Source organism: Fusarium tjaetaba (genome assembly GCF_013396195.1).
Source record: "Fusarium tjaetaba strain NRRL 66243 chromosome Unknown NRRL66243_c0000494, whole genome shotgun sequence".
NCBI classification, from domain to species: Eukaryota; Fungi; Ascomycota; class Sordariomycetes; order Hypocreales; family Nectriaceae; genus Fusarium; species Fusarium tjaetaba.
In genome coordinates, this window is record NW_023501690.1 from 1 (window position 1) to 14,569 (window position 14,569).

Here is a 14,569-nt window from a genome sequence, read left to right on the forward strand (position 1 = left end):
CTTAAGATAGCTTTTAATAAATTTATTTTGGCACCCTATATTAAGGTTCGCTGTTTTCTTGCCCCCCGAGGCCAAGATACAGACCAAACATGGGCAAGACTCAAGGATGCACAAGTGAAACCAAACGAGGAAAAGCCTCCAACCAGGGTGGCCCTAGCTCCCAATTATTGAGATCACATGCAATAGCCTCAAACTCGGGGCTTACGCAAACCTGGCCACCTTGGACAGCCATCAAAGGGCATCCTGGCGGCCACTTCAGTTGGAGAGACTCAAGGTATATCTTGACAGAATGCCTTGACTTGATACGTGGATTCGTACACAAAAAGTCTCGCAGATCGGGCCAAGGGATGTAATCGATGCTCACAGGATGAGGATATGTATTCTGAACCTCGGTAGGAAGCAGCCACGGCGGTACATCCTTGAGAGTCATAGGATCAGGATGTAAGCGCCACTACGCGAAGGATTAGTATGCAGGAGAGAATAAGGCAAAGATGAACTCACCCTCATGAGACGATAGGCAAAGAAATACACCCCGAATAAAGTCTCCACGCTAGCCATCTCAAAACCCTTAAGGAACGAGGTCAGAAAACATGTGACTGCATTGTCCCCGTAAGAGTGAAGCGTCATGTTGGGCAGCTCAGGGTTCCTCGGCAGGGACCTAGCGTGGAGCGGATCCTTGGGAAAAGCAGCATGGGTCTCGTAGAGGATCGCGAAACTCCGATACTCGAGACAATCGGCCTGTGAGTGATGCTGCACTCCGCATCGGCAATCGACGTGCGACGGCGTGGGGAATAAACTCGACATTACCTCCGGGACCTCGGCAGGCGGGATATCGTGGTCTGCCGCACATGGAGCACCACCACCACCCGTCGTCGGCGCAGCAGCTCTTCGGCCTGCGGGGAAGTCCGGGGTCTCAACGCTCGTGTCCATCTCATAAGCCTCGCCAGGGGGTTTCTGCGAAGATCTCTGCTGCAGAGCCACGAGATCAGCGCTCAGCTGCGGGAGCGTCCGGAGCTGCGCGGAAACGGTGTCGAGGTTCTTTCTGATCTGTGCAATGTCTGCTTCCATGCGCTCCATGCGCTGCTTGTGCTCCTGCCTGTTCTCCCTGTGCTTGACGCGATCTGCCAGTCGCTTCTGGCTCATCTGAGCCTCTGTGCGCACCCGTCGCTTGGACGAGCCGCTGGGTGGAGACGCGGACATGGAGATGAGAGAGAGGTGGCTGAAATAGGGAGGTGGTATGGAAAAATGTTATATAGTCTGGCTGTCAATATCTCAAAGAGGATATCCACTGTTTTTGAACGAGGGTTTTTGGCGATGCCTTGCTTGGGAGTGAGGAAAAGCTCAACGGTGAAGAAAAGAAAGAAAGAAAAGGGGAGACGCGTCCGACGTCGACCAGTTAAATAGACTTGAAACGTGGTTACGAAGAACCCCCGTGTCGTTGGTTGACTTGACACTGAAAGATGAGAGTGTCAGCATTGCACACTAGGAGAATATGTCAGGTGTACATTACATTACATACACGCACGTGTAGAGAGTAAGGTAAGTTAGAAAAGGGTAAACGGGTTGGCGAGCGTTGGAATTTCTCTGCCTTGGGTGTGCGAGTTTGGCTGCGACGGGAGGCGAAACGCGGGGTAAAGCGCCGAGATGAGCACCGGATTATTCCCTGTTGGGTCCTAGCGGCGCAGGGGTTGCTAAGTCTGTTGGGGAGGAATTGTTGGCGTGATTGGCTGGGACGTTGTGTATCATCATCAGGAACTTGATCTTGACAGTTGACGGGTGGTTTAAGCATAGATTGGGTTTGTCGGGTATCTAGGGGTCATTATGTAGGTTTTCTCGCTTTGGGGAATTTAACCGGTTGGAAGGGAGTGGTGCGTTGAAGAAGAGGGTGAGGGGCTAACCCAACAAAGTAGAGATGATCTTGCATACCCTGGAGCTGCATGAGACTGCGTGGTCCTGAAGGATAAGGCATGTGATAAAGTCTACAGCGAGTTCTTGTATCATTTACTCGTGACTATGATAATCTCATGAGAAAGAACAACCATTTTGCAGTTATCTATCTAAACTTGAGTATTGTAGGCTTGAACTGATAAGAAACAGAAACGAAGCCAAGCGAGTATATCACTTCTATATCCAAGAGGACAACACTAAGTTTAGAACTAGTCCCGTAGTTGGAGACTATTTCAAGTTATGAACTTAATCCCTCAACTCTCATTCGTCAGTGGGGGCTGACCATGCCTTCTACCCATAAATGAGAATACTACCCAAAGATTAGTAAGGTTCCTGCGTTCTATCTGCTGATTTAAGCTCCCAGTCACAAGTCTTGACTGCAAATAACACATCTAGATCATCATAGACGCTCTACCATAATGAATAACCAATTGTATAGCCGGTAGATCAAAGAAGTCCATGATGTAAGAAGGCCGGTATGATCAGCAGATTGGCCTCTTCGACAGAACTTGCCAAGCCACTGTTCATGACCATAGTGGCAATTCTCTTCAAGCAGGCGTTCTCATACACCCCTTCGCTTGGTATCTTGGATAAAGTCTCTGTGGACCCCAGAACTTGCTTCACCTGAGAAGCTATAGCAAGCATAAATATCGAAAAGATCTCCTGCGCCCACATCACTGGCAGACTAACCCTATAATTGCCCCGGACAACAAGCTCAACTATATTCTGCGAACTTTCCGCTTCAGGCACGGAAACGTTTCTTTCTCATTAGCGGATATATATGACGCGGTTTACGATTCACATACTTTGATAATGAAGATAAAAACATTCCAAGACATAGAGAATGGCCGCGAGGTCTCCAGCTCTGTCGATAGGTATCATTAGGATACTCGTCCTGCCTATCCAAAACAAAAACACTGAGCTCAGCTTGAACCGCAGGATGCTTGAGCCATTTCTTAAACTGGCCAATCATTTCATCGGCTTTCGTGGTTGTACTGCAACCGATGACGCGCCACGGGATATGCGTAGACCTGTTCTGCCATGTATGAGGATTCGGAGATAGCATAGAATATAAGCATATCGACAGGACAGCTTCGAGATATTGAGCGTCAGCCAGTATCCAATGAGGTGGCATGTCGGGACTGATCAGGTCTCGTCTGGTTTTAGCGCGGCTTGTGAGATGGAACTCGAGCTGTTCTGTCAACACATCTGTCAAGGTATCGGGTGAGAATCGTCCTGACGCAACGTTGAAACTCCATGTTAGGCTGATGGGAATAATCCCGCCGGAGACACCTTGATCATCTTCTCCAGATTGACCAGGTAAAATATTGAGGTTCTTCCACGTTACTGTGCCAGGCTCGCTGAGGAAGTCCATTATCTTCTCAATAAGACTTTTTAGGTTGTTAGAGACTGTGGTGATATTTTCATGCACCATAGAAGCAGGAAATTGTGCTTTCATCATGTTGAATGCTCCAAGTACTTGGTGGTTTGAAGCGAGGTTAGTGCTCAAGTGTCCGGTCTTTTCAATCTGCAGCGTAGTTTCCAAGCGATTGCATATCGGTATATAAGGTTTTAGTGAGAGACCGGACGAGATATTCGGTGATGTGGCATCGATCGCAGACGATATAAGCTCCCATACACGTCCAGATGCTTGCCTATCAGGGTTATAGTCGTGGCACTTATCATTACCCACCAGAAAGAGAGTTAACCAAGCCAGCTCATGACCCTCTGACGTTGCTGGAGAGGGTATGAGATTAGGTTCGCCTGCGAGGCCTCGCCTTACCCAAGCTCTAATTCCAGTGATGACGAGTGTAATTCCTAGTTGAAGCACAGTGGCAGACCAATGGAGAGCCCGGAAACCGACGAACTGTACGATGTATCCTGTTACCGCCAACAGAGAAGAGCAGTACGTCAAAAGTCTGATAATGTTAGAGTCTAAAACGAGCAGATGCGTCGGATAGACTCACACGTAACCCTTCGTATTATGTCCGATGCGAGAGATCTTGATAGTACTCTTGGAGTTGAAGATGGCGCAGGATGGAAAGTGTTGTTCTCCGACAGTTCGGCCGCGCTGGTAGCAGAATATCCTCGCATCCTTTCCAGCGTTATCGTTTGAAACTTGAAGCTCAATCTCTTCTGTTACACCCTCAATAACATGCCCGCACATCATTATCCCCATTATCAAGCATACAGTGCCAACCGAGAAACACGGGTATCCATATGACTGAACTGTACTGCCGCCGTTTTCCCAGTGCCAGAAAAATGTCGCAAGCGCCGGGAACACGAGAGCAAAAAGCTGGAGTAAAACACTGAGTGCTGCCCAACCCCACAGCTCATATAGATGTGCTGTAGCATTAGGTACGTTCAGAGCCAGATTTGGTGCGGCGTTGGAAAGGACTCGCAGCTCCTCAGCATCTAGGTGGCAGTCCTTGTTGAATATTAGGAGCTCATCTTCAACTGCCGCTTGGATATCGTACACTGCTCCGTCCTTTGTTGCGATCAGTGTTTTGAGTTCCTCAGAGTCTCCAATCAATCGAACAATTTGTTGTCCATTCCACATCTCACATACGTTTTCGGAAGTAGATGAAAGTAGTTCCTGTTCTGCAACTGATTGGCTCTCCCGTGCCCTGGGTTATATAAGCTCTTATCCAGGTCTGGATTATGGCTGCATACCTCCCAATCAGCGCTCTTAGCCTCTTATCCCCACCAACTCTGATAGCACTGACAACAATCGTGATAACACCCAGGGGTCCCATAGCAAGCAGGATATTATCAGCCCATCCCATACTCATGCTAAGGAATTGTTTTGTGACCTGCTCACCGAATAGAGTGAGCAGCGGCGCAAGGTCGCTGAAAAGGTTGTTGGAAAAGTCATCGCCTTCGAATTCGGACATTTTGATATGGTTAGTGCAGAAAGAGAATAAAGTCTCACTCTCACTTTACATGTTCAGAAGTCGGTGGACATTTGAGTCATATAATCGAGTTCAGTCTGCAGGGTTTATAAGAGGGGAATATGCAGCTGAGGCTGATGCATGCAGGAATGAAGCAACTTCCAGCCAATGCCATGGCGAGAAGAGGATGCAGGATGCATGTTAAGCGCTTAAAGTGAGGGAACTTTTGCCGCAGCAATGACACAGTATTTCACAATACACAAGCATGTAAATCTACGACTCGGAAACCAGATGGAATGATCGACAAGTCCTTCAGAACTCGATTTACTCAAAAATAGTAAGAACCTCGGAAGATCTACCATGAAAACTTCTGTCCAGTCGCCTCCTCAGAGAAATCCCACAGTTTCTTAGCCTCACTGCTCGAAACAGCCAACGGCTTCGCTTCAGCACAGATCTGACAATCAGCAAGATACGCTCCGTAATTCTCTGTNNCAACAGCCTCCAACGTCTCTTTGGGGAAGTTTCTTCCCAGTTCAGTCGTCATGATGACACCAGGGTGAGCAGCAAGCGTGAGAATGCCGTGTTTTTCAAAGAGACGCTTGTTAGCCTCGATGCCGAAAAGGACGTTGGCGACTTTGCTGCGGTTGTATCCATCGAGGGGAACGTAAGCAGTTTCTTCGCTGTTTTCGTATCCCCAGAGTTTGAAGAACTCGTAGTTTGGCTGCTCTTCCTGGGGAAGGTCTTTGTTCTTTTTGTCAAAGTTCATGTCGCTCCAGCGCATATTTGATACCATAGGTGAGGCGGAAGTGACATTGACGATACGAACAGAACCATTTGGCTTGTTTTCGGATGCTTTGATGAGCTTGGGCATTAAGAGACAGCTTAGAAGCCAATGGCCGATGTGGTTGGTCGCCAGATGCATTTCGATACCATCCTTGGACAGAGTACGCTCTTGGATGGCCATGACACCGGCGCTGTTGATGATCAAATCAATAGTAGGAATATCGGACCAAGAGAGAACCTCTTTAGCTGCGTTGCGCACGGATTCCTGACTGGAGAGGTCGACCTCCAAGAACCGGTAGTCTACACCAGGGAACTTGGTCTTGAGTTCATCGATGCTCTCCTTTGCCTTGGAAGGACTGCGGCCGGCGAGGATGATATGAGCTGGAGACTGGGTGGACTTGAGATGGTAAGCATGAGAACTTAATCCAGGAGGGGGAGACTTACAAAAGCGTCTGCGGTTGCAAATCCAATGCCTCCACGGTTGACTCCAGTAATGAGGATAGTTTTGTCACGGATACCGTCGGCAAATGCTTTCGCAACCTCAACGGCTTCGGTGTTAGCTCCAAAGTCTGAGTTTGTGGTTGATGCCATGGTGATGAATGAGAGCGGATCTTGGAATGTTGAAGTAATGATGTGAGTATGCTGTAAATGTCGTGGAGATGACTGATGTCTGTATTGACTATTGTCTGAGGGCGGCCACCCTCTCTATATACACTTGGACAGCCCTTGATAGAGATTCAGGATATTCGCAAACCATTGAAGCCTTGTTCTCAAATCATCCAATACAAGACTTGCTACCCGATTTGGAAGCCACCTCAAGACGTCGGCTGGAGATCCTGGCGCCACTATAACCTGACTTGAGCCAATGGGAGACTTGCTACCATATTTGGTTAGAAGGTCCTCGACATAGTTCAGAGACCTCATTGGCTGATTGTCTTTGCCTGAAGTGAAACTTGAACGGAGTTAACGGATATCCTTCTTTCATTAGATCTTTAACTCCATGAACTGATTACACGTCCGAGAAGTGGACTTGATCCCAAATCTCCCGACTTGGCTTGTCATGGATTCCATCCATCCACGGAAATCTTGCTAAACAATCCCTGACTTGTTCCCAACTCACGATGCCAAGCAACTTCGCTTGCTCCTGAAGTCTCTCAACAAACCACTCGCGGCCATCCCTAGCCGGAACTGAAATTCCTCCCAAAATTAGAAGCCAGAACTTGAACTCATCTTCATCTTCATTCGAGTTGGATGTAACGGCTTCCTTGACAAGAGTCTCGATAAGTCCTCGTCTAGCTATACGATCCTGCGTATTATTAAAGTAGACCGACATCATAAAAAGAGATAACCCGATATGATAAGCAGACTGAATATCCTGCATGGACCTTGATTCGCCAATGGTTCGAAATTGGAGCAGGCGATAGCAGATGGACACCAAGACTTCTTGAAATTCAAGCAGATCGAGAGGCTTCTCATCTGCGTGTTTGTTGAGCAGTCTGCACAATCCCATGGTGTCAGAAAATGCTTCTTGGAGGATTGGGTCAAGTCGACTTGAGTATGCAGCCGGCCCTTGCTGCAAAGTGAATCCCTTGTATGCCAAGCTGCGCTTTACGTGACATATATGATCTCGATGGAATAATGGGTTTCCGCCTTGTTGCATAGCGAAGAGAATATCGGTTCTTCAAACATTAGCACTGACCCTTCAAAATCAAACATTATCTACTCACCGACAAACCTTGACAGCAACGACACTATCTTCCATATTTTCCAGCCCACCACGAAGGTCCACTATCTTCTCTAAACCTGCCATATGTGTCTCAGCAGCCGCGTAATGTTCTGCTGCCTGTTCTTGATTGATAAGAGCCATGACGATCGAGATGGTATGATCGGATAGCGCTTCTTTGCTATTTAATCTCACCTTGAGCTGATCAAGAGTCTGAGATATACAGCTTAGCGAGTTGGTGCAGTTGTAACCTATGCCTAGATATATCTCGTTTGACGCTTGGATAAGCGCCAGGGAGCAGTCGTAAGCTTCGAATCATTAGCTAGTGCAGCATTTCTAGGGTCGTATTACTTGCATGCTTTGTCGTGAAACATGATCTCGAGCCATTTGACCTTGTCCTCCTCAACGGAGAAGCCCAGCTGAACTGGATAGACGTGTCCGACTGTCACATTGAAGACTAGATTATCAGCACCACACGCCAACCTCGAGGGGCATAACTCACAGTCATCTATCGCTTTCCCAGCAACTTTCGTGACTGGTACAGGAAACGGGAAGCTGAAGAATTGTGTCGCGAGCGGTCTGGGAATTCTTTCCATTGGCCGATACTGAACGACCTGGTTCGTCCGTGATGGTCGATGAAATGTTTTGCCTGCATTTTTGCCCTTCATTACATGTCGTCGCATGAGCTTTTTCGAAGTTTTATCGGCGTTTAAGCCGTTCACGAAGAAGAAGTTTTGATCCATTTGATCAGTTGGTGGTTGCAGGAGTGAGATTTGATGATGTCAACGTAAGCAAACTCCGCTTCAGTATTGGCGCAGGATATGCCTGTTGAATACAACGAGGATGAACAACCTGGAATTACAATATCATTAGCATATAAAAATATAGGCACCTACAAGTTCGAGACGTAGCAATGTCGCAATCATTCTTAGACCAATTCAGCTCATAATTCGTCTTGTCATTTTATCTACTCTACATAAACTCGCTCATCTCTCATAATACAGACTTTTACAAGTTATACATCCTAAACAGAAACAGATCCACAAGGACCGCCAGCATGGCTGTGTCCGCTAGATCGCTTCAGAACAGAAGCAACCTCAGCATCCCATCGTCGAGTGTTGTGAGTAACCTTGGGCAGGCTCTTCCAGGTCTTGGCATAGCGAGCAACAGAGTTAGCAATGGCCTGGGTATTGACGAGGAAAGCCTCCTTGTTGAGGTTGTTGATATCGTCACCGATCTTGTGGTAGTTGATGTCGTAAGCGACGCCAGCCTCGCCGCCAAACTTCTTGGCCTCCTCCTCGGTCTTGAGCTGCTCGGCGCCGGTGAAGAGACCGCCGGAGGGAATGCCGTTCTCGATGAAGGCGGCGTAGTCGGAGCGGCCGCTGAACTCGGATGGGACGTAGCCGAGGCGCTTGGTCTTGAAGAAACGCTCAAAGTCCTTCTCGATGGCGTCGGAGCCAGCGGGGCCGGTGAGGTTGAAGGCGCTTCCATCACCGTCGTAAATACCGTAGACATAGTTAGGGCTGGCAATCTAGAAATTGTAAGTATTCAATTTTGTTAAAAGAGTGTTTTGGTCTTACCATATCGAAGTTGAGGTAGGCTCGGATCTTGGCGACTTCAGCGTCAGAACCGTTGATGCTCTTCATGTAAGCATATGAACCGAGAAGACCAAACTCCTCGGCACTCCAGAAACCGAAGCGGACGGCGTTCTTGACTCGGTACTTGGTAAGAGCCTGGGCAACCTTGAGGATACCAATGATACCAGAGCCATCATCGCTGGAGTTTGTTAGCATTGAATAATTTCAAAAGTGATAAGTGTAACTTACTTGATACCGGGACCGGCAGCAACAGAGTCAGAGTGGCCTCCAACGACGAGAACGTTGTCGTGGTCACCCTCCTTGGTCTCAGCAATGACGTTGAAGGTAACACGGTTCTCAACGGTAGCATCAACCTTGAGGTCAACAGTGACCTCACCAGCCTTGGTCTTGGCAAGGATAGCCTGACCATCTTCCTGGCTGATACCAACAATAGGAGCAAACTCGCCAAAGGGCTCGCCAAGAGTACCAGCCAACTCGCCAGGAACGTTGTTGTAGACAATGACAGCAGCAGCCCCGGCAGTCTTGCCATTGGCTGACTTTTGAGCGAAAGTGCACTCTCCTCGAAGAACGAGGACAACGTTACCCTCAGACTCAGCGGGGAAATCACCAGCCTCACAGCCAAGGTTCTCAGCAACGACAAGAGGACCACTAGCCTCACCAGCAGGGGTATAAGTCATGATGGCGGCAGTGATATCATCGCCGTCGACCTTGAGAGAGGCAGTGCCAGCAGAGTACAGCTCAGTGAAGGGCTGCTTCTTGACATTGTAGTAGTTGGTCGCCTTGAGGGTCTTGTAGAGCCAGTCGACAGTGGCGTTGTGACCAGCTCCACCAAAGACACGGGTGTTGCCGTTGGCCGTGGCGATGTCCTGGAGCTTCTGGGCACCCTCCATGAGGCCCTTGATGTTGATGTCCTTCTGGAGCTTGAGCTCGTTGACGAGGGGCTTCTTGGTGGCGTCGACCGCCAGGGCGAAGAGGGGGAGGGAGAGGGTTGTGAATCTCATCTTGGGCTGGACTGGACTGGACTGTGAGAAGAGGGATGAGGAGTGAGGAAGGGGATTTATGACGGTGGAAATAGTTGATATTTATATATTGCTGATCATACGGAATTAAGTTTTGCTGTAATCTACTCGTCACATACCCATACTATTTCGTGATAGTACAACCGTCCTGCACGGCACTTCTGCATAGCCCAACGGATAATGTTCCCACGAACCAATGACCCTCTCACGGCGGCGGGATCCAAATCAGGCAGTTCCAGGGATGTCTCTGGCGATCGAATCTTGGCGTCGTGTCTGCTTCCCCGCAGGAACTGCCTCTTCCAGGAACTAGCGCCGACTCGGATCCCACGTCGCCTGGAACTTTTGGAGTATTCGCCAATCCGACCTATGTTGATAACGGCAGGTCGCAGGGATTATCAACCCTTGGCCGAGCACAGAAGATAGGCCAATGGTCACGAGAGATAGAGTAGGGACTAGCGCTGTGATAGAGTTGGCGCTGGGCATTAAGCATCTTTCTACGCTTATTCGTCGTATCGACAGGGATCTGAGATAGAGAGACGGAGTTTATCAGCCACCACGAAATGACATGATGATCTTTTCTAGGCAAAAATGTCTCCATCCAAGCATTTCCCCTCTTTCTCGACCCTCGGCGGACTTTTGTAGTCATTCTTGGGAAAAAAGCCTGTTTGGTCAAGTCTTGGTACTCACCGGTTCTTTTGCGGGTCAGCGAGATAAGAAACCTTGTCGTCGATTGAGTTGTGCCACAGGCTAGTTCATTTCCGAGTTAGGAGTGTTTATCCGAGTGTGGCTGGGTTACAATGATGATCTGCACTGTTGTGAGATGAGGATTCACTTCACGATGCAGTGTTGCAGTGCGTTTGGAGGATGGATTAATGCGCTTTGAGGAATGATCTGCTGGGTTCGTTCAGGCAAGATGTAGTGTAACCCAGCCTTGTGAGGCGAATTGACTTTGTGGATGCAAACTTGCGGGATTGTGCACTAGATGGGAGAAGATCTCGCTGTACCCTGTAGTTGAACGTATATCAGAGCGTTCGAGGGTATCGAAGTTTACCGGCACGACGGGCGAAGTATCCGTAGTCATGTTTCATTGCAGAACCGTAGTGCAATGATCTGCCTGTCATCCAGACCTTCGGTGTGTCCTTATAGAGGTTGAGTTTCACTTTTCAAGCCTTGGCATCTAAGATAAAGGTACGAAGTGGTTTCTTCCAGTGTTCTCCGGCTATGGCAGTTGTTTCTGACACTTGTATACGTTGAAAGTTTGTCAAGGTAATGCCCGTGCTGCATTTTGAAGTTTGCCATATCTACCTTAATCACTTCAGAAGCAAAATTCAACAATACACACTTTTAGTTCTAAGATGTATTTCTTGAGGTATTACCTAGATCTTTCTAATCTTCTGGACTGTATTCCTCTTCTCTCCAATTCCTGATGTTCTTTCCTCCTTGTTCAGCCAGCATCTTTGGCAGTTCCTTCTTATACGGAAACAAGCTCAAAGGCTTCAACGCAAGGGCCAGGGCTGAGCAGCCGTCTTTTGTCAAAGCATTGATATCAACTCCGCGCTGCAGGAGATTGGGCATAAACTTGAGGTCTCGTCACTCATGGCGTGAATCATAGTTTTCCCATAGTTAGTCAAGGCCTTGACGTCGGCTCCTTTTTCGATTAGTAGTTCCGCTCCAGCCAGTTCCCCGTGTCCCAGAAACTGAAATAGTGCAGTTTTTCCCTTGACATCTCGCGCGTCGATGTGGACTCCGTGGTCAAGCAGTAGCTCAGCTACGTCTGCAGCAAGATACGGATATCTGAAATCTCTATCAAAACCGTTTTGGGTCTTGACATGGTGTAAAGCTGTGAATCCTTCTTTATCTTGGGTGTTGACATCACATCCATGATCTACCAGCAGAGAGACGAGGTCAAAAGTTGCACCGGTGACGTAGGGGCGGATTGCCAGGTGTAAGGGGACTATTCCTTTATTATCTTCACGTTAACATCGGCTCCATTTACGAGTAGTAACTCTGCGACTTTGACACTAGATCCAGAACAAGCGTTATGTAGAGCACTAGAGCCTCTCTCATCTCTGTCATTTACATCAAGGCCATTTCCGAGTAGAATCTTGATTGTTTCGATTGCTTCCGGGCCATATTGTCTGGCTACATGCAGAGCAGTCCTTTTGTCGTTGGTAAGGGCAAAAACATCGGCTCCGGATTGTAGTAGGATCCCTATCGCCCCTGGAGATGCAGCCTCCGCTGCTGTGTGGAGTGGTGTCCAGCCATCGGAATCTCTTGCATTTACATCAGCCCCAGCAGATACAAGGGCACTGATAACGTCTTTGCTAAGAGCAGAATGCAAAGGGGTACGACCGTTCCAGTCCTTCTGGTCGACCGTATGCCCGAGATTCAGTAACCTTTCCACAATGGTAATGCAGTAACTTTCAGCAGCTAGTTGAAGGGGAGTCGGGCCATATTCTTCAGAGCAGTCGTCGATTACTCCATGATCTAGGAGCATATGTGCTATGGAGTAGTCGCTTTCTTCGCCACGCATCAAAGCATCCTCGAATAGACTAACTCCTGATAACTTGATGGTAGACTTCGTATTGTTCTTGTAGTCCAGTAGCAATTTAACGATATGGCCATTCTGGTTACGTACTGCATCACGGAGTGTCTCACCCAAGTTTATGTCAATGCCTGCCTGAATAAACTGCTCAACTATGGTTGCATTTCCAATTGAAACTGCGACCTCGATAGGTGGAAGAACGTCCGACTCGTCTTCATCTATGTACTGCAAATAATTTTCCCCGGCTTCTTTCAGCAGAGACTGAAGGATGAGCCTATGATCTCCGAGCAAGATCTCATGCAAGTGAGACATAGTCTCCTCGAAGTAGGGACGGCGTTCTTCGCCTATTAGAACGGAAAAGTCCTGTAGGACCTGTTGATTCTGGACTTCAGATGCAGCCCGGAGGGTATCGTACTCATACTCCTGTATATGATCTTGATTCACCAAGGCATCAAGAAGAACTGTTAGAGCTCTCTGATGACAACCCGCCAGTGCCTTTACAAGGGCTTTCTTCTTGTATATAGGAAGTCCGTAGTTAACAAGCGGGAAGGGCTTAGTAAGTTCAGCTTCTTCACGGCCAGATATATCGTCGAGCACCATCTGCAGAATATTCTCTTTGCCCGACTTTGCTGCAAGAACAAGAGCATTGTCCTGGTAACGAATGGTCTCTATTTCCTTGGGATGCAAGTAAGAGCCATCGAGATACCATAGAAATTTGGTATCTACCTCCGCACCTTCAGAAAGTAGGAGGCTGACAATTTCAGCACGCCCAGCCTCACACGCTTTTGAGAGGGCCGCAGATTTGCAGCTGAAATTCGGTTTAGTATCTAGTAGCCGTTGAACAAGCTCAATTGTCCCATAAGAGGCTGCGCTTTCGAGTAAGTCAACATTAACACGCTTAACCCTGCAGGCCCTGTCACTAAGGAGTTCAACTATCGTGGTATGGCCATTCTCAAGAGCTAGTTTAACAGAATCTTGGAGTCCGATATATGCCCCAGCCTTGAGCAAATCTCTCACGATCTCCAGATGGCCATGTTCAGATGCAGCGCTCAAAGCAGCCTTGCAGCAGTCATCGTCCTCATGCCATTTGTTTACATTAGCTCCGGCTTGGATTAGACTTTTCACAAGCTTTCTGGGGCCCGCCTGCGACGCATTGATGATAGCTGGGCCATATAGAGGATGTAATGCATCGGGGCTAACGCCTTGTCTAATGAGTACTTCGGCCAGCTCCGGATGTTTGTTACGGATTGCCATAACTAAGTAGGCTTCTTTCTCGTCGTCCCGAGCCTTGAAGTGTGGGTTTCTCAACATGTATTTGACGGTTTCTTGCAGTCCACTCTTGCAAGCGTGATAGAACCCTAGATTCCCTTGGGGACAGGCATCTTTTGATAGGGTGTGATGATGTGTAGGAAATCTACGCCATTGTCTTCTTTCAGAACTCTCGCACCAGATAAAATTCACTGCAAATATCCGATAGCTTCTAGAGACATTCTCTGAGTCCAGCAAAAACTCGCCTATCATTTCAGCAATTTGCTTATTAGACTGTGCCCTCTTTCCAAAGCAAGGCCAGATGTCTATTGCACGAGCCGCTAGGGGGAATTCAGCACACATACGATAGAATGGGCCGCTGATATCGTTCAAGTAAGTGAGTGAGGCTTGGGAAATGGCATTCGCTGAGTTTAGAGGGCAGAAAGTGCTGCACTGTCTCAGATACTCCTTGACAGAAAAGTGAGTGAGGTGTACTTCTTCATACGTAATTTCCTCAAAGTCCTCCCATATGACCTCTACTATGGAGATCATACCAGGGCAATACTTTTCAGTATCGGAAACGTTGAATAGCCTGTTTTCAGGATCAAATCTGAGTCGATCTTGTTGAGGGGTTGAACGTATGGCTAGAACGTCGACAGCCTCAGGTGGGCTCAAAGGATGCTCACAACTCAATATGAAATGTAACAGGCGAAAGGAGTCATTTTTGTAATGATTAGGGATACGGTCCAGCATGAGATCGTAGGTCTCGCTCAGAGTAGGTGGTAAAGACACGAGAGCGTCATGGACATCACGTG

The 14,569-nt window shown here is 48.1% G+C and overlaps 5 protein-coding genes across 5 annotated transcripts; all 5 read right to left on the reverse strand.

The window, feature by feature from the left end:
- Positions 1-1,200, reverse strand: FTJAE_13892 (bzip transcription factor; the record flags this gene model as incomplete). The annotated part of the gene is made up of 2 exons (XM_037347077.1): positions 206-451; positions 502-1,200. Coding segments are annotated over 2 exons (945 nt in total), but the record flags the coding sequence as incomplete, so codon positions are not given.
- A 1,367-nt stretch (positions 1,201-2,567) lies between these two features.
- On the reverse strand, positions 2,568-4,841 carry FTJAE_13893 (ankyrin repeat; the record flags this gene model as incomplete). Its single annotated transcript, XM_037347078.1, has 5 exons — positions 2,568-2,571; positions 2,754-3,475; positions 3,731-3,866; positions 3,915-4,574; positions 4,621-4,841. The coding sequence occupies 5 exons, from the start codon at positions 4,839-4,841 to the stop codon at positions 2,568-2,570; spliced, it is 1,743 nt and encodes a 580-aa protein (XP_037199086.1).
- A 352-nt stretch (positions 4,842-5,193) lies between these two features.
- FTJAE_13894 (double substrate-specificity short chain dehydrogenase reductase 2) lies at positions 5,194-7,488 on the reverse strand (the record flags this gene model as incomplete). The annotated part of the gene is made up of 4 exons (XM_037347079.1): positions 5,194-6,018; positions 6,066-6,263; positions 6,742-7,300; positions 7,349-7,488. 4 exons carry the CDS (start codon positions 7,486-7,488, stop codon positions 5,194-5,196), a joined length of 1,722 nt encoding a protein of 573 aa, XP_037199087.1.
- An 880-nt stretch (positions 7,489-8,368) lies between these two features.
- Positions 8,369-9,943, reverse strand: FTJAE_13895 (aminopeptidase Y precursor vacuolar; the record flags this gene model as incomplete). Its single annotated transcript, XM_037347080.1, has 3 exons — positions 8,369-8,875; positions 8,925-9,120; positions 9,171-9,943. 3 exons carry the CDS (start codon positions 9,941-9,943, stop codon positions 8,369-8,371), a joined length of 1,476 nt encoding a protein of 491 aa, XP_037199088.1.
- A 1,972-nt stretch (positions 9,944-11,915) lies between these two features.
- Positions 11,916-13,817, reverse strand: FTJAE_13896 (multiple ankyrin repeats single kh domain protein; the record flags this gene model as incomplete). The annotated part of the gene is made up of 1 exon (XM_037347081.1): positions 11,916-13,817. The coding sequence occupies one exon, from the start codon at positions 13,815-13,817 to the stop codon at positions 11,916-11,918; it is 1,902 nt and encodes a 633-aa protein (XP_037199089.1).
- Between the last annotated feature and the right edge of the window lie 752 nt (positions 13,818-14,569).